At 42.2% G+C, this 25,469-nt stretch overlaps 1 protein-coding gene across 1 annotated transcript in view; it reads left to right on the top strand.

The window, feature by feature from the left end:
• SCFD1 (sec1 family domain containing 1) overlaps positions 1-3,380 on the top strand; it is a 105,241-nt gene extending 101,861 nt beyond the window's left edge. The window contains exon 25 of the mRNA XM_044231755.1: positions 3,163-3,380. Coding sequence (XP_044087690.1) covers positions 3,163-3,186 — 24 coding nt within the window. The 3' untranslated portion in view covers positions 3,187-3,380. The remainder of the gene's footprint in view (positions 1-3,162) is intronic.
• Positions 3,381-25,469: the final 22,089 nt, after the last annotated feature.

The following is a 25,469-nucleotide window of genomic DNA, read 5'->3' as shown; positions in this document are numbered from 1 at the left end:
TTCTCTTAACAAACCATAACTTGCTATTGATGTTTTTCAAAAGAGAGCAAGAGAATCATCATATTCATTTAAGCCAGCTGAAGCCAAAACCCATAGAGCTATAAAAATACAAGATTTTGCTATGAACAACTATACAGAAAACTGTGATAAGTAACATTATTTCTAGTATCCCAAATCTATGAGAAGATAAATTCAGAAAATTTAAAAGTGGAGTAGTGTACTCAGGCAAAATTCGGTTCACCATTTCCTTTTATACTGTCCACATTTCTGACTTTGCCAACCATCTCACAAATTGGGCTAAGAAATTAACTTTGTCGAAGCTAACTACTGGGAATGCTTCATAGTCTAACCAGTGATGTTCACTCATTTTTGCCTGGGCTGCCATAAAAACCCCAACAGCACCCTTTTCCTACCATCCTTTTCTGGCATAACTTTCTTATCCTCAGGATGTGTTTTTTTGTATTTTTAACCTTAATGTAGTTGCCCACTGATAGGGGAATACAGAGAAGTTCAAGAAGGTAGAGTGAACACAGGTACACTCCCCATTAACATTTTACTGTACTTGCTTTATAAGATACCTACTCATTTATCCATTCTTTATTCAATTCATTGCTACAACTTCAGTAATTTCAAAGTAATTTGTAGATCCAGCATTTTACTGTTGTGGGTTTTTTTTTTAAGATTTTATTTATTTATTTGACAGACAGAGATCACAAGTAGGCAGAGAGGCAGGCAGAGAGAGGAGGAGGCAGGCTCCCCACTGAGCAGAGATCCTGATGTGGGGCTTGATCCCAGGACTCTGGGGTCATGACCTGAGCTGAAGGCACAGACTTTAACCCACTGAGCCACTTAGGCGCCCCTACTGTTTGCTTTGCTTTCTGTTAGTTTGAAATAGTTGGGCCATCCTCTGTTCCTCCTTTCCTGCCTTTCTTTGTATTATTTGAACACTTCTGTGTTTTAGCTGAGCTCTGCATTTTTAATTTTAACAGTTGCTCTAGAGATCACAATCTATATACATCTTTAACTGTTTAGAAACTACAGTTAATATTCTGCCACTTGCATTAAATATAGAAACCTTGCAACCCTATAGACCCATTCCCTCAGCTCTTCTGTGATTGTGATATATTTTACATCTACGTGTCATTAACCTCACAAGACAGTGGACAGTGTTATCATTTCCACTTCGGTCATCTGTATCATAAGGAAATCCTTTGCATTTACACAGATTTGATTTCCAGCGTTCTTCATCCCTACTACCTCTAGTAGATTTTAATTTCCATCTGTTGACTGCAAAACTTTTAGGATTTATTATAGCTGTGGTATACTAACAGTGAATTCTCTTAATTTTCTTTTATATGAGAATGTATTTTACCTTTATTCTTAAATATTTTTGCTGGATATAGAAATCTAGATTGATAGTTTTTCAGAACTTTAAAGATGTTATTTCACAGTCTTATACTCTCCATTGTTTCTGATAGGAAGGCAGCAGTATTAAGATTCATACAATTTTGCATGTGATGTGAAATTTTTCATGATTTCCTCATTATGTTTGGCTTTTAGCAGTTAGGATGTGTATATAGATATGACTTCTTGTGTATTTGGGGATCGCTGAGCTGCTTGACTCTGTCAGTTTGTACCTTCACCAAATTTAGGCCATGTACAGCTGTTCTTTCTTCAATTATTTTATGCCCAATTTTCTCCTCTCCTTTTCGGACTCCAGTCACCTATATGTTCAACCTTTTATATTATGCCAAACATCTCTGAACATTCTGTTTGGGGTTTTTTGTCTAAGATTTTTTTTTAAAGTTTTCTTATTTAAGTAATCTCTACACACAATGTGGGACTTGAACTCAGGACCCCAAGATCAAGAGTAGCATGCCATTCCAACTCAAGCAACCAGGTACCCCTGATTCTGTTCTTTAGAGTATATACTTTAAGTTGTACTGTCTTCAGATTCACTCTTTCTTTTGTTATCTTCTTTTTGCTATTTGAATAATTTTGTATTTACCAGTTCTTAAATATTCATTTGTGGGTTTTGTTTTTTAATAGAGTTTGTATTTCTCTGCTGGGATTTTCTGTCTTTTCATTGTGAACATACTCTCCATTATTTCACTGAGGATAATTGTCATAGCTGCTTTTAAACCCTGTCTTTTTTAATTACAGCACATGGATCATCTATCTCACTGTATCTCCTGTCTTTACCCCTAGAGAATGGTTCCAATCTTCCTGTTCCTTCATACATTAATTTTAGATAGATTGTATCCTAAACATTGTGAATGTATTTTTTGGGAACTAAATTCTGTTTCTCTGGAGTGCTGATCTGGGCTTTAAGCAGGCAATTAACTTGGTTAGACTCATCATGTCAAACTGTCTCTTGGGCAGCAGCTCACATCTTGCTTTTTAGTCTCTCTCATTCATGCATGGTTCAGGGTTTCACTACAGGTTTAGGAAAAGTTTATACACAAAATTTAGGGCTCCTTTGCTCTTTCCCTCTTGTTTCCAGGATTTCCTCTAATATTCAGAGGATTTAGTTGCTCCCTGTACTCTGGTTCTTTAGGCTAAGAGCCAAAGAACCAGGGAACTCAGCCAGTGCTAGCTAGTCTCCCCTTCCAAGTAACTGTTCTCTTCCCAAACCTACCAGCTTTCACTTGCTCTCCATGGCCTTCCAGTAGTTGGTTTTTTGTATTTGTTTAAGGTTTATGATTGCTATCCCTGGGAGAATTAGGCCAGTAGTTTATCCAGCCTTCCAGAATTGAAAATCTTTTTTTTTTTTAATCATGTGCTAGAAATATCTAATTATGTGAAGAAGTAAACTCTCAACAGTAAAGCTGCAACTGATATTTTCCTTTACATCTCATACTGAGTTAATATTGACTTTATTCTCAGAGTTTTTGTTTTCCATTTGTTGATTTCTACCTATATTGATACATATTTTTTTTACCATGACAGCCTTTATTATTATTCAGTTTTAAAAGATCTACTTAAACATTTGAATTGGTGGTAAACATTGAGTGAAAATATATTATTCTATATATAAATGCAGTGAACGAAATGAGAACCTAGGATTTTACCATGATTTAAGAATACATTTTTAAGGTGTTTACAAATGTGTTTGAATGCATAAATTTCTTTTTTGATTAAAGTTATTCTGTTTTGTTTTAGCTGTCACAACTTGGGCAGAAATAACATGGAAGAACTTTAATATGAGAATCTACTTGGATAAATATAGAAGAAAAGTCAAAAGAGCCAGATGATTTCTTCTTCATATCAGTGTCCTAACCATGAAACTAAGAGTTAATTTTTAAGGAAATTCTATACTTAATATAATGTATACTAATTAAAAGAATAAAGTATTTCAGAAATAAATTTTTTAAATTGTACATTCTCTCTCATGTTTGACAACTGAGAAACAAAGTGCTTAGGAAGGAAAGAAAACTCTGCCTGAATATAATGTTAAAATATCAGTGTGGCCGGGTGCCTGGGTGGCTCAGTGGGCTAAGCCGCTGCCTTCGGCTCAGGTCATGATCTCAGGGTCCTGGGATCGAGTCCCGCATCGGGCTCTCTGCTCAGCAGGGAGCCTGCTTCCTCCTCTCTCTCTCTGCCTGCCTCTCTGCCTACTTGTGATCTCTCTCTGTCAAATAAACAAAATCTTTAAAAAAAAAAAAAAAATCAGTGTGGCCAAAAAAAAAAAAAAAATATATATATATATATATATAAAATCAGTATGGTAACTGATTTCTTATGATTGAAGCCAGTGAAAATTTAAGAAACATGCAAATGTTGCTTGACTGGTTCATGAATCTCCTATTTGTTTGCATTTTTTTTTACTTATATGCATTTTAATTGTAAAATTACTTTCCTGTGTTTTTCTGGTCCCCCCATGTTGCCTCTAGCCTTTAAGTGGATACTTTAATAATCTTCCTCTGGCACACCTATGTACATTTTATCACAGTATCCTTCTTTATCTAATGGCAACAAATACTAGATTGGACCAATACAAAACATTTATCCCATGAAGTTCTAAAAAATATGTAAAATTAAGTGTTAAATTTGGTTCAGACCTTCCTGGTATGTAGGAACAAGGAATGTTGATCAGTCTTGAAACTCAAGGCAGCCATAAGATAAAAGCAAGCCAGTTGCTACAGAAAAAAAATTCTTACTGAAAAGCCAGGGACCTTTTCCTCCTAATGAGCCTCATTAAGAGGAATCTATAATGTTATAGATATCCTGATAATAGATAAAACGGAAGAGGAAGAGTCGTAGGACTGTTTCTTTCTGTACTCCCAACCCTCATGAGTCAGTGCCATTATTCTAAGCTCAGGTCAAAAAAAAGAGGTCTATTTGGTTAGTGGCCTACTAATCTGACTTACTCTTGAGATAGAATTTAATGTTTTTACTGCTGAAACACATAACCATAGATGAATGGCTTATATGTATTTCACATAGCGTAGGAGGCTAAGAAACCAGCAGATCTGTGTTTGGTGAAGACCCTCTTTCTGGTACTGCTGGGAGCCATCTTCTGGTATCTTCACAGAGTAAGGAGTCCTAATACTGTGATCCCCTTATAAGAATACTAATCTTATCATGGGGGCTCCATCCCTGCAACATCATACAAACCCAATTACCTCTCAAAGGCCCCATTTTCAAATCCCATTATATTTGGAGCAAGGGCTTCAACGAAAGAATTTGTAAGGAACACAAACATTTGGTACCTGATACCACATCATCTGCCAAAATGATCAAAGTGCTTTCATGCTCAGGGCTTAAGGAGACAATGTTATAGAGACAGTAATGTTGATCAAGGTGATAAGCTGTAGAGAAGATAAAGCAATGTCCCAGTTTCCTCAGTAACAAAGAAGTTTGACTTTATGTTCAGAAAGTATTTTTTAGGTTAAAACTACATGAAACACACAGGAGGTGGTCTATTTTCATGTTGTATTTGCAGCCAAAAATAAACTAGTCTCATCAATGAATGCACAGTTTTTTTCGAAGTTTGCCTCAAATTCACACAAAAGAAGGTCATTGCCAAGGTTCTGAGATAGAAACCTTTCTGTGGGACCTATTAAAAAAAAATTCTGGGGCAGCTTTGGCCTTTCTGTAGCTGTCCACAACCTAGCACCATCTGTTCTGGTGTGGGTTCCCCAGCAGGCAGTCCACAATAAGGCAAGGGTCACTTTGCTGTGGTCTTGGGATGGGCAGCTCAACAAGTCTACCCAGCAAGTCCCCAGCTTGGCTGATTCAGGAACCAGTTTTTGTTTTTTGTTTTTTAAAGATTTTATTTATTTATTTGACAGACAAAGATCACAAGCAGGCAGAGAGGCAGGCAGAGAGAGAGGGAGGAAAGCAGGCTCCCTGCTGAGCAGAGAGCCCGATATGGGGCTCAATCCCAGGATCCCGAGATCATGACCTGAGCCGAAGGCAGAGGCTTAACCCACTGAGCCACCCAGGTGCCCCTCAGGAACCAGTTTTATCTTCCCCCAAGGGTGAGTGTCACAGGAATTGATTCCTGCCATTGTAAAGTGCACATCAGGCGTAGAGGTCAATAGGAAAGGGAAATGCTGTGCCAGGCAATTTACAAAAGTTACATCAGTCCTCGCAGTAGCACTAACAGGTGGTACAGCACCAATTTTATAGATGGAAACAAAGCTCAATGTTACAGATGGAAACAAAGCTCAGGACCCTGTTCAATGTCACAGCTGGTACGTGGTGGCGCCATAGATGGAATGCACATCCATCTGCTCCAAATCCGTTCTCGCCACTGCTCGAAACCACCTGGCTCAAGCAGGAGGCTTCAAGTCTTGCCAAGCCACTCCTCACTGATCAACCTGAGCCAGGCATTTTCCCTCTTTCTCCTCCTGTGTGGAATGAGTTGTGCAGAGTAAGGGCGGCTAACCCAGGGCCCTCAAGGTATGCGGCTCACCCGGGCTAGCCAGCACAGGACGTTCACCGAAACCGCCTGATGAGCTCACGCATGGACGGGCAAGCAGAGCCACCTGACAGAATTTGAGTAGTTTGGTATCAACATAGTAAGATCAGTTCACTTGGCATAGATGGGGCTCCAAAATAAAAGGAAAAGGCAAAATAAAAAAAGATTAGAAGAATATTCAAGCCAAAACAACATTTGCCCTGAAACCAAAGCTTCGGTTTCAGCTCCATCACATACTTTATTTCTGGGACAAACTGTAAGACAAACTCACATCCTAGTATGACCTAAATTGTCCCATCTTCCAATCATGCCCTTAAAACTTACAATTTTTAGGTAATATTCAAAAGAATTTCGAAGCTAGGTGTGAAGATTTAAATTCTGTTTGATATACTCAGGTCATCAGACAGTGAACATTCACAGAAATTTCTTGTTTTCAAATTGCAAGGCTTAGAGCTACCTGACTCCGCAGGCAGAGGAGACTATTGAGGTGACAGGTGAATAAAGACAACTGGAAACAATTTCTCATGTGTTGTCATGACCACATCAAAATAAACACAGACTAAGCAGAAAGAACTAGGAACTATTCGACCTCACTTTTTTGAGTTACCCTGGGTTCAAAAGAATCATGGACTTCCAAAAATTGATATCCAGAAGACCCCTGAATATTAATGAGTCTGCACCAGACTTTAAATATTTGTAGCTACTTTTATAACGGAAACCTCAGGATGGTTCTAAATTACCAAGCATCCACCCCATCAGCGTGACTTGCGTGAAACAGGAACAGTTGATTGTGCTGAAAAAGCAAGCTCCAGGTACCAAGATGATGACACTGTGTCCTAAGAATGTTCTAAGAATGCAGAGACCGCCCCAGGAACTCTAGGATCTCCTGAAGAATTATGGCTACGTGACTGTCAAGGCTGATTTGCTTCTCAGCATCATCTATATTTGTCACTCTAATCTTGTCTTCCTCTTCATTCACTCCTGTGTGTTGGGTGGAGCTTACTATACCCTGACAACAACAGTAATTCATCAAGGGATAGAGGAGAAGTCAAACCCAGCCAATGAGAAGCAATTAGATTCCTGCTGATGTCACTGCTTGGAAGGGCACAAGAGGGCCACCGTCTGCCTGACATAAACCGGAGGGCCTTAAAATGAGGCTATGGATATGGCCACAAGGCACCTGAGAATGAAGACAATACGGAGCTCAGACTTGTCCTAATGACATCATTTGAACCCTTGGTTCTATCATTAGTATAACTTGGGTGGTGCAGCCAGTAGCAGACACAGCCTTAAACAAGATATAAAATCCAATGATTGATTTAAACATCCTACAAGAGCCAAAGAAATGCCACCCTGAATGTAAGAAACAGTGATTCTCAGACACTGAACATCAGGAAGCACAGGTCAGTGATCCCTAAGAGAAGGAAAGCAAAAGAGGAGTCCTACAATTGCCCCATCTTTCTTCCTGTCAGGATTTTTTTTTTTTAGGATTTTATTTATTTACTTGACAGACAGAGATCACAAGTAGGCAGAGAGACAGGCAGAGAGAGAGAGAGAGAGGAAAGCAGGCTCTCCGCTCAGCAGAGAGCCCGATGTGGGACTCGATCCCAGGACCCTGGGATCATGACCTGAGCCGAAGGCAGCGGCTTAACCCACTGAGCCACCCAGATTCCCCCAGGATTTTTTTTTTTCTAGGCTGCAGCACAAGTAGAGCTGAGGGAGAGGGCTCCCTGAATTGCTGAGGCAAAGTTGGGCATTAGGTCAAGGTAGCTAGCAGTCACAGGGCAGAGTAATAGAGCAAAGAGAGCTACACAGGAAGAAAGTTCTAGAGATCTGCAGAGGATCAGATAAATGCTGATCAGGGCAGATGGTGGGGAAATAACCAGAGGCCAAAGATTGACCTACAAGGATCACAGGAAGCAGGAACAACCTTCTTTGCTCAAGTGAGGCCAGGAATAGCATCTGTTCCCTTCAACCAATTACTTCATAATTCATGGAGGATTCGCCAAGTACTCATCAGTGATAGGGAAGATTAGGCCTAGACTAAATGCTGCTCTAGTCCCCCATAACAAACCAAAGCCCAGAAGGATCAAACTGTACTAAGCAACTTAACCACATGCAAGAAAGCTCAGGAATAGAGGAATACAAAAGGAGGTACCCAACAAAACAAGTTTAGTATCTGCAACCCAGTGAAATCTTACCAGATGAGACACAGGGCAAGAAAGAGCATCATGAAGAGAAAACATTTCAACACAGACTGAGAAACACCACAGATATCAGAATTAATAGACAAAGACATTGAAATAATTTTTTAAAGATTTTATTAATTTGACAGATCACAAGTAGGCAGAGAGGCAGGAAGAGAGAGGGGGGGAAGCAGACTCCCCACCAAGCAGAGAGCCCAATGTGGGGCTCAATCCCAGGACCCTGAGATCATGACCTGAGCCAAAGGCAGAGGCTTAACCCACTGAGCCACCCAGGCGCCCCTGAAATAGTTACTATAACTATATTCCATATATTCAAGAAGGTAAGACATTAGGATATAGAAAATATTTTTAAAGGCCCATAAAGGACTCCTAGAAATGATAAACTTCAATGTCAGAGATGAAAAAATTGCTAGATATATCTGTAGAATAATATTTATAAATTGAATTTAGGGATGCCTGGGTGATTAAACATCTGCCTTCGGCTCAGGTCATGAGCCCAGGGTCTGGGGACGGAGCCCTACATCAGGCTCCCTGCTCAGTGGAAGCCTGCTTCTCCCTTTCTCACTCCCCCTGCTTGTGGTCCCTCTCTTGCTGTGTCTCTCACTTTGTCAAATGAATAAAATAAAATCATAAATGAATAAAATCTAAAATAGAATAGAATTTAAACCCTAAAAAGAACTGGGTTTTTCAGATCAGGTTTACTGAACCAGAAGTCACCTTTTTAAAAAAAATATTTCAGGAGCGCCTGGGAAGCTCAGTGGGTTGAGCTTCTGCCTTCGGCTCAGGTCATGATCTCAGGGTCCTGGGATCAAGCCCCGCATCGGGCTCTCTGGTCGGCAGGGAGCCTGCTTCCCCCTCTCTCTGCCTGCCTCTCTGCCTACTTGTGATCTCTCTCTCTGTCAAATAAGTAAAATCTTAAAAAAAAAATTTTTTTCAGAGCAAGACTGAGAGAGTGTGTGTGCACAAGTGGGGAGAGAGACTGAGGGAGAGGGAGAGTCCCAAGGAGACTCCCTGCTGCATGGGGAGCCTAATGTGGGGCTCGCTCTCATAACTTTGAGGATCATGACCTGAGTCAAAATCAAGAATTGGTTGTTTAACCAACTGAGCTACCCAGAAACCCCAGAAGTAAACTTTTTTTTTTAAGATTTTATTTATTTATTTGACAGAGAGAGAGAGGAGAGAGAGAGAGAGAGATCACAAGTAGGCAGAGAGGCAGGCAGAGAGAGAGGGAAGTAGGCTCACTGCTGAGCAGAGAGCCAGATGTGGGGCTCGATCCCAGGACCCTGAGATCATGACCTGAGCCGAAGACAGAGGCTTAACCCACTGAGCCACCCAGGCGCCCCAGAAGTAAACTTTTTGAACAAAAATAGCTCCTACATATTTTTTATGACCAAAAACATACATAGACAGGATCAAGACATACCTGGAGCTCTTTTTTTTTTTCTTTTTTCTTTCCAATTACCCATATCAGTATGTTTACTTCTGGGCTTAAGACAGTTTGAGAGCAGTTTCTACTATTTGCGGGGGAAAATACGTCATGAAATAATTGATAAATTCTGGACAATATATCAGTCTAACTGGTTTTGAGGAAACACCTTGTTTCACAGAACTGCTAAAACTGATGCTGATGTGGACACAGATTCAGAATTGAAATACGCCAGGAGAATACAAGCCACAAATTAAGAAGTCCCTATTCAGTTAGATATCTTAAAAAAAAAAAAAAGACTTATTTGTGGAGCATAACAAATAGCATGGAGGACAAGAGGCGTTAGAGAGGAGTAGGGAATTTGGGTAAGTTGGAAGGGGAGGTGAACCATGAGAGACTATGGACTCTGAAAAACAATCTGAGGGGTTTGAAGTGGCGGGGGGGTGGGAGGTTGGGGTACCAGGTGGTGGGTATCATAGAGGGCACGGCTTGCATGGAGCACTGGGTGTGGTGAAAAAATAATGAATAATGTTTTTCTGAAAATAAATAAATTGAAAAAAAAAAAGAAAGAAAGAAAAGAAAAAAAAAGAAAAGAAAGTTCTGGTATCTGTTTATTTATTTATGAGAGAGAAAGAGATGATGAGCGGAGTGGAGGGGCAGTGAGAGAGGGAGAAACAAACCCGGCTGAGCAGGGAACCCAGATGCAGGGCTCAATTGCAGGACTTCAGGATCATGACCTGAGCCCAAGGAAGATGCCTAACCAACCAAGCCATCCAGACACCCCTAGATATCAGAATTTTTACTTATTTTTATTGTTCCATAGTTACCTACACTAAGTCTACAAACATAAACTTTTGTGAGAATAAGACTCACTAAACTTTTTGGAATCCATTTTATTTGAGCTGCTAAAATATGTTTTAAATGGTTAATTCTGTGAGCATTTTTTAAAATTATGCAGTTCATGCACAAATGAGTTTCTGGTCCAGTATCTTCTACTTCATAAAAATCTTAGGGGGCGCCTGGGTGGCTCAGTGGGTTGGGCCTCTGCCTTTGGCTCGGGTCGTGGTCCCAGGGCCCTGGGATCGAGCCCCATATCGGGCTCTCCACTCGGTGGGGAGCCTGCTTCTCCCTCTCTGCCTGCTGCTCTGCTTACTTGTGATCTCTCTGTCAAATAAATAATAAATAATTTTTAAAAATCTCTAAAAAAAAAAAAAAGCTCAGATTATGTAATCTTCAAGTGTGCTACCATCATTAATATTCCAAGATTACAACCAAAGTCACAGAAGAATGATTTACAAACACACTTTCCAATTTATAAGTTATTATAATCCAAGAATCAGCAATGATCAATTGTATGGATCATATAAGAGGCAGAGGAGCAAAGAATAGGAAGCGAACAATTTAAACTTCTGGATCCTTCCCGAGATTCTCTATACACATGTAATAAGTGTAAATAACTTTTGTTGTTGTTGTTGTTTTTACACATAGAGCATCATACTATATGTAATGTTCTACAGCTTGTTGTTGTCAATTCAACAATATATGACAAGAACTTTGTTAGGTGCCCTAAACGTTAGCTCATTTAATCCTAATTAAAAAAAAAAAAAAACTTAAGAAAATAGGTAATACAAACCCTGCTTTACAGATAAGGAACTAGAAGGTAAGAGTTCAGTTGCTGTCCCAGATCATTCAGCGAGTAAGTAGTGGAATTTGAACTGGCCAGATCTGAGTCTAGAACCTTTTCCATTTGACATGAGGTATTAGAGGATAATGGGAGTATTAGGATATTAGGAATTAAAAGATGGGAAAGATACTTAGATACTCTGGGGATGCCAAAGTTAGAAACAAAAACACTCACAAGTTGCATCATTTCCCAAAAGACTGGAGATAGTATCCAGGCCGCTTCTAACCAGTGTATAGAAGGTATGCCATTTTCAGAAATAAAGTTTTTAAGTCATAATTCAAGGTGGTAGTTTTTAAGAAAGCCTCTCAGAAGTAAACCCAGCCTCTCACTGGGTTCAGTTAGACCCAGTACAGACAACCCTCAGCAAAGGACCGGTCCTCCACTCCATCCCCCTGCTCTAGATAACAATTCTCTATTCTTGAAAGAAAAACCCATTTCCAGTATCTTTCCTAAATGTCAGTGTTTGTGGGGTAGGGTATCACCTGAAAATATGCCCTCATTATATAAATTTGAATACATCCATACCATGGAACCCCATGAAGCTACAAAAAGTCATGAGGAAACTCTTAATGTACTATTATAGGATGGTCTATAAGACTACAGATATATTGTTAAATTAGAAACAACAACAAAAAGCTGTAAAACACTACATATAGTACAGTGACCTATGTGTAAAAAAAAGAAAAAAAAGTTATTTAGGTTTACTAGGTGTGTATAGAGAATCTCAGGAATGATGCACAATAAACGGGCAATTGTTTGCTTCCTGGAAAGGGAACTAGGTGTCTGGGTTAAGGGATGGGAGGGAGACAGTGGGGCTTTCACTGTAGACCCTTTCTATGCTTAGGACCAAGTTCCAGGTGTATAATATCTACTTCGTAAAAGTGAGAGAGAGAAGATATGAAGAATTTGAGAGGCAGGGTGAGGGGTCATGGGGGTAAGATGGGGGAAATGAAACAAGATGGGATCGGGAGGGAGACAAACCATAAAAGACTCCTAATCTCACAAAAACTGAGGGTTGCTGTGGAGGGGTAAGGGGGTAGGGGGAGGATGGCTGAGTTATGGACATTGGGAATAGTATGTGCTATGGTGAGTGCTGTGAAATGTGATGATTCACAGACCTGTACCCCTGGGGCAAGGAATACATTATATGTTAATAAAAAATAAAATAAAAGTGAGAGAGAGGAAAGACCTCTTTTGCTATACAAGGAGACAATAGGTAGTTTTAGCTCACAAACTCTAATCACAAGTCTGATGGAGTCTTTCAATTTCCTATTTTACTCTCTCCCTCTCTAGCCTGGGGCACTGTTGGCTACCCGCTTCTTGAGATTCTCTTTTGTTAGCCTCCTTGTCTTAAAGTACCAATTAGAGTCATTCCTGAGAGTCACACACCCTGGTTAAGCATCAAGGTAAGAGGGGCACCTGCGTGGCTCAGTCAGTTGAGTGTCCAAATTGGTTTCCACTCAGGGTTGTGGGATTGGGCCCCATGTTGGGCTCCATGCTGGGGGGCGGGGGCGGGGAGTCTGCTTGAGATTCTTCCTCTCCCTGTGCCCCACTGTCCCCCCAAATAAATATTTTTTTAAAAATCAAGTTAAGGAAGTGTCACTGAATTTGTCAGAATACTTTGTATAAGTACCACTCACTTCCCTCTATCTTGACAGGAGTGAAAAATTAAAAACAGCTATTTGATACTACAAGGGTTGTTGCTAATGTCTCTATTAAAAAATACTAATCCCCAGGACACCTGGGTGGCTCAGTGGGTTAAAGCCTCTGCCTTTGGCCCAGGTCATGATCTCAGGGTCCTGGGATCGAGTCCCGCATCGGGCTCTCTGCTCAGCAGGGAGCCTGCTTCCTCCTCTCTCTGTGCCTGCCTCTCTGCCTGCTTGTGATCTCTGTCTGTCAAATAAATAAATAAAATCTTTAAAAAATATATTAATCCCCAATAGAGCATGAATTCAACCACGGCCTTAACGCTCAGCGACTGTGTAGCCCTAGGTAGGCTATTTAATTTCTATAAACTTCGATCTCCTCATCACAACTTCATAAAGTCGCTGTGCAGATTCAGTGACATCATCCATGTCTGACATCACCCTTTACAGGGTCTGAAGCTCAGGACATGTCAGCTACAATTAGGGGCTGCACCCTAAGTTCTAAAGGCAGGACAGTCTGTTCCCTTCAGGGGGCTGCTAATTCGCCCACACAGAGACCTTTCCAGTCACAAGGTGCGGTGGGCTGCTTTAGAGGGGTTCTCACAGGCCACAACCCAGGAGCCGCCCCTCAGCGCTGCCATCTTTGTGCTCTTTGTGGCCCCCTCAGAGACGTCCCAAGACCTTTCTGAAGACTGGTATCGCTTGTTCAAAAGGCTGCTACAGCCATCGCACAAGCTTCGGGGCATGGGCGTCCAATTCTGTAGACAGCAAGGCAAGAATCTGTACCTCATTCTGCACCTCTCCCAGCTGCTCAACATTGGGATCAAAGGCGCAGCCCCCCAGTGTGTACACAATCATATTCCCCAGTTAAGGAGGCAAGTCTCCCTCACCAGCCTCTGTGTAGGCGGCAGTTCAAACAACTCCTCTCAGAACACCGCAAAATGTCCCCAGTTGTCTCCAAGCTGTTGTAACAGGAAGGGAAGGAAATAAGTCAACCAATTTTCTCATTCCTCAGGTGCCATCTGTGATTTGCTCTGTGTCCCTCCTGGCACCGCATCCTATGGGAGCAGCCCCGTGTGGTCTGCCTGTGGAACGCATGCCAGCTGTCACCTCTCCCCTGGATGCTCGGGTGGACAAATCCGCCAGTGTCTACACCCCATGTATCTGCCTTGGCATGGACTCTGAATCCTGACGCGACATCAAGAGTCTGCCCCCGCGTCTCACTAAAGACCAGGATTCAGCTTTATGAGCCCTGGCATTCAGGTTCCCTGAATCCAGAGAAATGTTGGACTGTGGCAGCCCTCATGCTGACCTGAGGGCAGAGCCAGCTCCAGAGACAAGGCTTTGGCTCCAGGGCTCATGATGCTCAGGTCTGTAATGAACTGCTCATGTTTGGAGGAAAGCAATCCAACGGTGAGAGTGGAGGAGACCACTTTGAATCTGAAGCGCTCCTGCACTCTCATTAAGGAGCCAGAGCACTGGGTCGTGAGACCTCACACTAGGTCCCTATGTTTGCATGTCCAGACTGCATGTCCTATTTTCAAATATTGTACAGAAATCATTTCATTTTAAAGGAAGGAGAAAGAGGGAATAGTAGTAATAGAGCACATCAGGGCTTAGGAGCCCTTGCCCTATTATTCTCTTCAATAACACCTCTGAAACTGTAAGATTAAAGGCACTCAGAATTGAAGGGGGATCCTAAGAGACCCAGCTGAACTGTTCCAATCCCCTCCGTGACCCCCTCCACCAAGATGGCCCCCACCCAGGCCATCAGCCTTCCAGGCATGGGGCTGTGCTTTCTTCCCAAGACAGAGGCAACAAGCAGCATCCTCACAGCAGAACCAAGCCACAAGAAAGTTCCAGAACACCACCTTCATGTAAGCATGGGCATGACAAACTGCTAACCATACAGATCACAGGCTGGCTTAAAGCAAATGCTTATCAACCAGCCATCAGAGAGCAAGAAATTCTACAAGTTCCCATGTGTCTCTAAAAGAAGTCTCCTTGCAGGGAGAAGCCTCACGAAGGCTCCTCAAGTCTTCCTGGTCATAAAGGGACTATGAACCATGACACAGGATTTATGAGTTCCACTTGCTGGAAATCATCTCTGTGGGGCAGCAAAGGTGTTCATGAGGACTAGAATCCACAAACAGAATTATAAGAAGTAGGTCTGCGGGGCACCTGGGTGGCTCAGTGGGTTAAGCCGCTGCCTTCGGCTCAGGTCATGATCTCAGGGTCCTGGGATCGAGTCTCGCATCAGGCTCTCTGCTCAGCAGGGAGCCTGCTTCCTCCTCTCTCTCTACCTGCCTCTCTGCCTGCATGTGATCTCTGTCTGTCAAATAAATAAATAAAATCTTTAAAAAAAAAAGAAGAAGAAGAAGAAGTAGGTCTGCTGGCATCCTCCCCGATGAAAGGCACCTGCCACCATGAGCAGAAAACATGAGGCTCCGTCATCGCAGGAAGACTCAGGCGTCAGATCGCAGCCAGCCTTCCTTTTGCTCATCTCCTGATTTCTCTGGTGCCCCATGGACCCAGAGAGGTGGGACCCTGGTCATCAGCACAAATGAGCCCCAGTGAGACTCAGCATCTCCCTCACGTCGTTTCAGGGGAGAGGTTTGGTTGTGTACAAAGGAGACCAGAAGGAGGAAAATCCAAATGTCCTGCAGAAGTTCTGCCTGTTCTTACCAACAAGGTCTAAGGCTAATTTCTCCTTAAGAAGCTGCTGCCTTGAAGACATAAACAGACATTTCTGCAAAGAAGACATCTAGATGGCCAACAGACACATGAAAAAGTGCTCCACATCACTCGGCATCAGGGAAATACAAATCAAAACCACATGAGATGTCACCTCACACCAGTCAGAATGGCTAAAATCAACAAGTCAGGAAATGACAGATGCTGGCGAGGATGCAGAGAAAGGGGAACCCTCCTACACTGTTGGTGGGAATGCAAGCTGGTGCAACCCCTCTGGAAAACAGCATGGAGGTTCCTCAAAATGTTGAAAATAGAACTACCCTATGATCCAGCAATTGTACTACCTACTATTTACCCTAAAGACACACGTGATCCGAAGGGGCACGTGCACCCGAATGTTTATAGCAGCAATGTCCACAATAGCCAAACTATGGAAAGAACCTAGATGTCCATCAACAGATGAATGGATAAAGAAGATGTGGTATATATACACAATGGAATACTATGCAGCCATCAAAAGAAATGAAATCTTGTCATTTGTGATGACGTGGATGGAACTAGAGGGTATCATGCTTAGCAAAATAAGCAATCAGAGAAAGACAACTATCATATGATCTCCCTGATATGAGCAAGTGGAGATGCAACATGGGGGGTTAAGGGGGTAGGAGAAGAATAAATGAAACAAGATGGGATTGGGAGGGAGACAAACCATAAGAGACTCTTAATCTCACAAAACAAACTGAGGGTTGCTGGCGGGGGGTGGTTGGGAAAGGGGGGTGGGGTTATGGACATTGGGGAGGGTATGTGCTATGGTGAGTGCTGTGAAGTGTGTAAACCTGGCAATTCATAGACCTGTACCCCTGGGGATAAAAATGTATTATATGTTTATAAAAAATTAAAAAAAAAGAAGCTGCTGCCTCTTTTTAACAGTTGCTGAAGTTATAAAAGCTTGACACAAACTACTTAAACATCCTTGAAAATACCAAGTATGGTGAGCAACCAGCCAGAATGCCCATTATTTCAAAGAATTGATTACACAGGTGTGGTTATGCATGTGTGCATGTAATGTATATCGTGTGTAGGGATATTCTGGGGGATATATGTACATACTTACTACATATACTATTTATGTATTTATTATACATATATCATACGTAATGTATCTATATTTTTATACACATGCACGCACACACACAAGATAGTATAGTGGGAGGTTTAATTTTGTGTCAGCTTAACAGTACCGCTGCCTGAAAAGGCAAAACATCCCTGGGTGTGTTTTTGAGGGTTTTTCCTGAGGAGATCAGCATTTGAGTCTGTGGACTCAGTAGAGCAGACTGCCCTTCCCCTTGTGAGTGGGCATCACCTAATTCATAGTGGACATGGATAGAACAAAGGGTGGAGAGAGGAAGAGTTTGACCTCTTTCTACCTGCCTGCCTTCTTGCACTGGGACACTGGTCTGCTGCTGCCCTTGGACTGAGACCTACACCATCATTTCCCTTGGCTTGTGGGGCTTCAGACCCAGGCTAGAATTCCACCCCAGGCTTTCCAGGAGCTCCAGTTTGCAGACAACACACTCTAGGACTTCCCAGCCCCCTTAATCATGGAAGCTGAGTCCTCATAACAAAGCTCCCATTATACCTGTTTTCATATACATTCATGCTGGAATAGATCACATATAGATATACATATAAGGATATAGATTTACGTATGTATGTATTCCTACTGACTTTGTTCCTGTTTCTCTGGAGAACTCCAATACCGAGAGACCAGATAAGTGGGATGGCTGGATGGGTAGATTAGATTAGATTAGATTGACAAAATCAGAAAGCAATTTTAAAGTAGTCCTGGGCAGCAGTAAAAATGATTGCAACCACCAGTGCCCGAGCTTCTTCCTGTGCTGGAAAAGGGCCAAGCACTTCACATATGCATCCTGGGGCTACAGCCAGAAGGGAAGAGGATGAAAGGCCCGGGCTGAGGGCTTAAGGAATGACCATCCTTCAGGAGTTCTGCTGGGTCCACGACACAGACAGAAGAGCTGTGTTCTGTATCAAATACCTTCTCGGTTTTCTCTGAGCTGCATGACAGAGAACTCAATTCCTGTTCATTGATTGTATTTGAATGCAGGTAATAGACAAGGAGGAGATCCAGGAGAAGCCCCTGAAGGAAGATCATCACCAGTAAAGGGGGAAGAAATATAGTGAAACCAGCCCTTTGCAGACAATCTAGAGGTCCGGGAAAGGGAAGGTTCTAGGGTAAAAACAAAACGTGCCACCAAAGCCCACCCATGCTGCTGGAAGTACCCCCATTCCAAGGAGGTGACAAGTGGGCAATGAAAGGGGCTACCATGGTAGATTCTGCTGGTCTCCCAATAAGAACTAGAAATAAGGGGGAAAGAGGGAGTTCCCTCCCTTTGGAGATAAAGTTCAGTAGAAAGAGGGCCAAGTGGCTGGAAGAAATATCTATTGTATCTCAAGAACTACAGATTCACAGGAATTCACTTCGACAAAGTGGATAACCAGGCTCTTCCAGGGGACACCAAAATGGCCCCAAGATCAGGGAGATGTGAGAGTCTACCCAGCTGACATCAGAGGCATTAAGCAGCACACGTGGATTTGCACTGTGCCAACAAAGCCTAGAACATCCCGGATACAATACTCCCTCTTCTCTAGCCTCATCACAGCTCCATAAGATAGGTACTCATATACCATTTTATAGTAAGGCAACTGAGGCATAGAAAGAGGTTTTCTGGGGATGCCCAGCTGGCTCAGTTGGTGGAGCACACAACTCTTGGTCTTGGGGTTGTGAGTCATAACCCACTGGTGAGTATAAGGATTACTTAGAAATAAAATCTGAGAACACACACACAAAGAAAGAAAGAAGTTATCTATCACAGGTGTAGAAAGGCAAGTCACAGTGCTGGGAGTAGAAGCCAAGACTGTGGTTCCCAAGACTGCGCTCTCACCTGACTTTGCCACCCCATCCCTTGGCAGAATTTGGATTATCTGGACATAGCCCCAGAGATGTGTAAGAGAGACAAGGGATGTGTTCGTATGAATTTTGTCGGTTTATTTATAAACCTCTGGATAGGGTTTGACATCATGGCCATCCTTGATCTTTTGCATGTGACATATATCACCCCACCCAGGGGGACTGGACTATGGTTAGTTGCCTTCTAGTAATAGTGAAACTGCTCTAGCAAGAACCTTGAGTACCTACCCCTTGCTTGGCCCTTTCTGAGGGGAACGACCTTATTTACTAACCCCGCTGCCCTAAGCACATTCTGTAGCATGTGACCTACCACCGGAGCCACTGGTGACCAGATTGTCACCTCAACCTATAAGCTGTTGTAAGGCAGTCTTAGCCTGAGAGGGGAATCCCACATTGGGTGGTGACTAAACCCAAAGATTTTCTCTCTCAGGGAGTTTTCGGGAAGCAGGAGCAGTTCGGACCAGCTTCCTAGGCAGAATGACACTCAGAGACTGTTAGAAAAACGAGTTCTAACAGTCTGGCTGAAGTGGGCAATGGTAGAGAACTAGGGCTGGTTTTGTGAAGTCCTGATCCCAAAGGGAGACGACTATACCACTGCAGTCACAATGGGTCCTCATTGACCTTTTGGGGACTGAACTCTTTCCCCAGCTAATGAAGCCTGGCCACAGGTGTTCCTGGGTTCCCATGAGCCTGGCAACAGGACTGTTACCTGGGTCTGTGTGTGTCCGTGCAGTGAAGCCACCCAATCTTGGCGTTAGGCTGAGTGAGTCTCTGATCACACAGCTAGTAACCACCAAAAGAACTACACTGTTACACTACGTACCAACCAAAGCCAGTTTCCAGTTCAATGAAAATATTTGAGGAATGATTACTCCTTCCAATACAGCATCAAGACTTAGCAAAGGCAGAGCAGGAAGCAAACAAGCTGAGACACTGTGCCTTATGGGGAATATGTCTGGTTTGGCTTTCCCATGCTGTTACTGCCTTGGTACTCTTCCTGGTCCTCATCCCAAATCACACAAGCACTTCTATGTAGTCTCAGTATCTCCACCAACTTATCCGCACTCATGAGCTTATTTCTTTTCTCACAAAGAGATCTGATACTCTTGGAGTTGAGAGGCAAAAAGTGCTGATTTTAAAAAGGGAGAAAAAAACAAAAAACAAACAAAAAAAAACCCACTGTTAGATTAACTGGAGCCTGCCACTGCCGTCTCTTTCTTACAAACATTACCATGTCTTCACTGACTTTTGTCTACTTCCCTTGGCCAATCTACAACCAAACCAAAGCAACAGTGGTCTGGCCTCCTTTCCAGGCATTGCAGAACATCCCATGCTGGCCAAGGTTTGCCACTCGAGTTTTTACTCTCTTCTGCATTTAACAAATGTGACCGCTCTCCCACTCTAAGGCACATTGCTGGCCTTAATCAAAAATCCTTTCGTGTTTTTCTCATGCCTGGGACTTGGGAAGGCTATGGGGCTAGGAAAATTTCAGTGACCCTTTAGCCTGGACTTGGATTTGTTGTTCTTATTAGGAAGGCCTGAAAATATTTAACACTTAATTTTGAAGAAAATATTTCTTTAGGTATGAAAAATGTGTGTTAGTTCGGGCCTGTTAGTGCATTTTTCAGAAGAGTGTCTCTCCACCATACCAGATCTTCACGATGCCTGTTACACATCTAAGTGATAGAGGCTTACAATATGTAAACTGACCTACTCACTAAGCCAGAAGGTGCTATCCGGTACAGAATCAGAGTTTTATTCGTCTCAGTCTGCACCCCCCAACTAGTATGAGGCCTGATACTTGAAAAAGTCTCAGAAATCATGGATTGATGGAGAATGGGAAGGGGTGAGAGGGCAGCACACATGAATAAATTTTAGGACCACACATCTAAATTGTATGTTTGATATTATAAAATCTCCTGAGCCTACCCATTACCAAGAAAAAGCACAAGCTGTCCTCACTTTTCTGGACCACCACATTTTTTTCTCAGGTCAAATTATCCTTTGAACACGTACATTCTGTCATACATTAAAAAAAAAAAAAAGATGAAATCATCAAAGTCCTCAGCCCATCTCCACATAGGACTAGAACTGACCTGTTTGTGTCTATAACAATGTGGCTATTCTCTTTGTGTTTTTAAGGAAATGTTTGGAGATGTCGCTGGACAGTGTGATCTTACTGCATGTCCTCTTAGATGTCCCCCCACCGAGAGTCATTCCAGAACAGAGCTACTGTGGCTATAATAAGTATACAAATTACTTTTATGCTAAAATTTAAATGTTAAATTGTGTAGCAAAAGCTTCTATTTTAAAAAGTGGCTCTTCCTAGCCAAACAAGGTCTATTTTAGGAATTGGCAACATCATTATCTGTTTTCCAATGTGGTTGAAATTGTACATACTGCACTTTCAACTACTTCACTGAAGTTCAAAATCAACATTGTTAACATGCAAAATAAAAACTAATTTTTGCTGAGAAGATTTCCATAGAAGTCAGGTACCTATGAACTGGATTACCAGCAGGAATGGCCTTGATGAGATGAATAATGATAATTTTATCCCTGAGGGCCAATAGGAGGGTGAGATGATATAGGTAAAGTCATCTCTAAGTTGGCAGAAGGTCAATATAATTTATACTGAAAAGGATTCTAATTTCTCACAAGCAAAGGACAAATCCATCACCCTCATGGAGTTTATATTCTAGAGAGAGGACATAACATAAATAACTACTTTGATAAATGACCTATTATGTTAAAAGATCATAAATTCAACCGGAGAAAGAAAAAGTACTACAAGGTCAGGGATGGGAAGTAGGTTTGGGAAAAGTAGTGTTCAATGGTTCAGGGGTGGCTTTGTTGAAAAGGTCAGAGTTGAGCAAAGACTTGAAGGAGATGAAGCTTTGTGATCTCTTCATACAAGAGTGTTGCCAACATGACTTAGCATTCAGGATCAAGTGGCCCTCAAGGATTCCAATAGAGACATGGGGTCTAAGGACAACAAACCTAGCATTTCTCTGCTCTTCTTCAGGATGAGCAGCTGTTGCTGGTTCCACACCAGCTCTTTAGCAATGTTCACAACCAGGCCCATCAGTGCTAGCAAGCTGCGATGCAAGCATGTGTTCCAATGACAAAGTCCCTTCTTTTTCCTCTGCCCCAGCCTGTATCTCTAGTATTTTGGGATTCCCCAGCATCATCCTCCATAGGCAGTTATAAGGAAAGCTTTATACTAGGGTCATTTTTATTATATAAATTCCTATATCCGTATTTGAGATATGGTAATGGTGGTAAAAACTGGAATCAGTCTTACTTCCATATTCACCAAGCTCAACTTTGATCTGAGAATTCTATCACTGAACAGATTTTTTTTTAAAGATTTTATTTATTTTTTTAAAAGATTTTATTTATTTATTTGACAGACAGAGATCACAAGGAGGCAGAGAGACAGGCAGAGAGAGAGGAGGAAGCAGGCTCCCCGCTGAGCAGAGAGCCTGATGCGGGGCTCGATCCCAGCACCCTGGGATCATGACCTGAGCCAAAGGCAGAGGCTTTAACCCACTGAGCCACCCAGGTGCCCCTCGCTGAACAGATTTAAACCATACCCACAATTGATAATGGTAAGTAGATCAAATGATCACCCAGCACTATACGTCTTAGTCAGTTTAGGCTGCTATAACAAATTACCACAGGCTGGGTAGCTTGAACAACAAACATTTATTTATCCCATTTCTAGAGGCTGGGAAATCTGAGATCAAAGTGCCAGCAGATTCAGTGTCTGATGAGGGTCACTTTCAGGTTTGCAAATGGCCATCTTCTTGTCATCTCCAAACATAGTGGAGAGAGCAGAGGGAGGAAACAAGTTCTCTCTTATCTCTTTTTAGAAGGATACTAATCCCATTTATGAAGGCCCCATCCTTATGACCTAATTACCTCCTACAGACCCTACTACCTAATACAACTATATAGGGATTTAGGATTTCAACGTAAGAATTTGGGGTTGGGGGACATAAACATTCATCCCATAAAACTACTTAAAAATCATTTTTAAAAATATCTATTTATTTGAGAGAGAGAGAAAACACAAGCAGGGGGAATGGCAGAGGGAGAGGTAGGCTCCCTGCTGAGCAGGGATCCCAACATGGAGCTCGATCCCAGGACCCCAGAATCATGACCTGAGCCCAAGGCAGATGCTTAACTGACTGAGCCACATAAGTGCCCCCTAAAAAAAAAAAATTATTCTTCACAATACTATACATTTAGATCAACTGCAAGTCTATAAATGTCTATGTACTTTGGATTCCATTATACTACACATCATTCAGATGTTGCTTGCATTTTCAAATTTTAATTAACAGTCTCTAAACTTCTCATCTCTTTGGGTATCCACCAGGGCTGCCAAATATCTGGTTAACCTCAACCCAAACCCCAATGCCATGGGCTGAAGGAGTCAAAGGCCTTCCCCATTTCTCTAGGTATTCTTGTAATTTACTTCTTATGATTCCACATCCCCTTGTCTTCCCTGGTTGCCCTCTCCCACCCATGTGCATTCAGAGCCCAGCCCCCACACTGCGTGTATGTGGTAAAATATACTATTTTGAAGGGCCCCATCGAGTGGCACTAAGCATATTCACAACGTGGTACAACTGTCATCCCTATCTGACTCTGGTTTTCATCACTGCAGAGTCCTCGTAACCTGGGAGCACTCACTCCGGGTTACATGCCTTATACACTAGAACCTCTGCTTTCTGGCTCCGTGGATTTGTCTATTTGGATATTTCACATAAGTGGAATGGTACAGTATGTGGCCTTCTGTGCCTGGCCCCCTTCACTTAGCAATGTTAGCATGGTTTGTCCATGTTGGAGCCTGCCTCAGTACTCCATTCTTTACAATGGCTGAGTAATACTCCACTGTATGGATGTACCACATTCTATCCATGTGTTCATTCACTGATGGACCCTTGGACTGTTTCCACCTTTGGCTACTATGTATAGTGCTGCTATGAGCATTCATGTACAAGTTTTTTTGTTTTCGATTCTTTCTTACATTTTTTTTTTTAAGCCACTCACTACAAGTGTGACAGGAACCTGGTAGGTTTACTAATAATGTGGGAGATGGTGAAGCGGAGTCAAGAGGAGTCACATTACAAAGCGAGCTGCTTTCCCTCATCTCTCTGGCTCCAGATCCCGGGTCTCCTGCAGGCGCCAGAGACAAACCTCCCATCTTTTCACTATTTGTTCTCTTCCCAGTGAGGTCCCTTGAGGTCTCTTTTTCACCCCAAGAAAATTTGTCAAGGAAATTCTTCTGAACAAAACAACCCTCTTGCTGAAAGGAATTCTGCTAAATAGAATTTTCTTCATCTTGTTACATAAGGACCTACACATGGGGAAATAAGCTGATAAACCCTAGAAGCCAGCAAGCACACCCCATCGTGGGTTTCCTGTGAGGAGGAAAAAGACACTGGCAGCACAGGTAACTTCTGCTTTTCAGGTTACCCTTTAGTTAACTGTGTACTAATAGGCAATGAAATAGGGACCTAAATCAAAAAAATTATCTCTGTGGAATAGGACATTAGTAGAAAGTAGAGTATGAAACTCTCCAACAAATCAAAGCAGTGGGATTGTCCAGCTGTTTGATTGAGGCCCCAAGCCCCAACATATTTCACAGCATATGTATCCACCCCTGTTTCTCCCTCCAGAATACCAAGAGGTACGACAAGATCACCAGAAAATGTACAATCTAGCTAAAATCAAAATGAAGAGTTACTCAGCCTGACGTGACTACTGGAAATGCTCCAACAATTGTACATTAAATAACAACCTGAACAGTAGCTGCACTAGTAATAAAGAGAACAGAACAAATTTTCTGTTTAGTTACAAAAAACCTGCTTATGCTTACTATACGCCAGATACTGTATGAAGCACTAGAGAGTCACACTTGGCCCATCCCACAAAGGATTCCCATTGAATAGAGAGAAAAAGACATCTAGACAAACAACTTTAAGATTATGGCATACTAGACTGAACAGAGGTTAATGGAAAAGGAGAGAAGCAGAGGGATGATGGAAGAACAGGCCCTTGGCACCACACGAGGGAACTGGTGATTACACATAAGCCTTTTTAAATTCATCTTCTCCATCTCCTCTGTTGCAGTCTTATTTCAAGCCCTTGTGATTCTCATCTCGTCTCCTGAATGTATTTGCTAACTGCTCTTCCGGACTCATGGGGTCTCTTCCCTACCGTCTGCGCTCCGCTCTAACCATGCTTATTCACACAAAATTTAAAACTGACAATAATGACCATTCACTGAGCATTTTCTATGGTCGGGAATTGTTAACCATTTTACATTATTTCATTCAATCCTTCCCTTACAAATGAGGAAAGTGAAGGACAGAGTTTAATAATTTGCTCAAGATCACCTAGCTAATAAAATTAACAAGCTAAGTGGTAGAGCCGGGATTCAAAACCAGTTCTGTCTGAATGCTTTTGCTTGCCCTAAACTACTGCCATATATTGCCTCGTTTATCAGCCAAAATTCTTATTATGTAAACTAATTTAAACAGAAAAGTGGTTTATTAAAAAAATATTGTATAGGGGCGCCTGAGTGGCTCAGTGGGTTAAGGCCTCTGCCTTCGGCTCAGGTCATGATCTCAGGGTTCTGGGATCGAGCCCCGCATCGGGCTCTCTGCTCCGCAGGGGAGCCTGCTTCCTCCTCTGTCTGCCTGCCTCTCTGCCTACTTGTGATGTCTGTCTGTCAAATGAATAAATAAAATCTTAAAGAAAAAAAAAAAGAATTCCTATATCCCTTGCTAATTCGCTTCAACAGTGAAGCAGATATTCTAGCCAGGCAAGGAAAAAAATAGGTATGTAAGCTGGAAAGGGGAAAGTAAAGCTGTCTGTATTCAC

This window comes from Neovison vison, chromosome 13 (genome assembly GCF_020171115.1).
Source record: "Neovison vison isolate M4711 chromosome 13, ASM_NN_V1, whole genome shotgun sequence".
NCBI classification, from domain to species: Eukaryota; Metazoa; Chordata; class Mammalia; order Carnivora; family Mustelidae; genus Neogale; species Neogale vison.
Note: the sequence above shows the minus strand (reverse complement) of the source record. Positions and strands in the feature narration are given on the sequence as shown.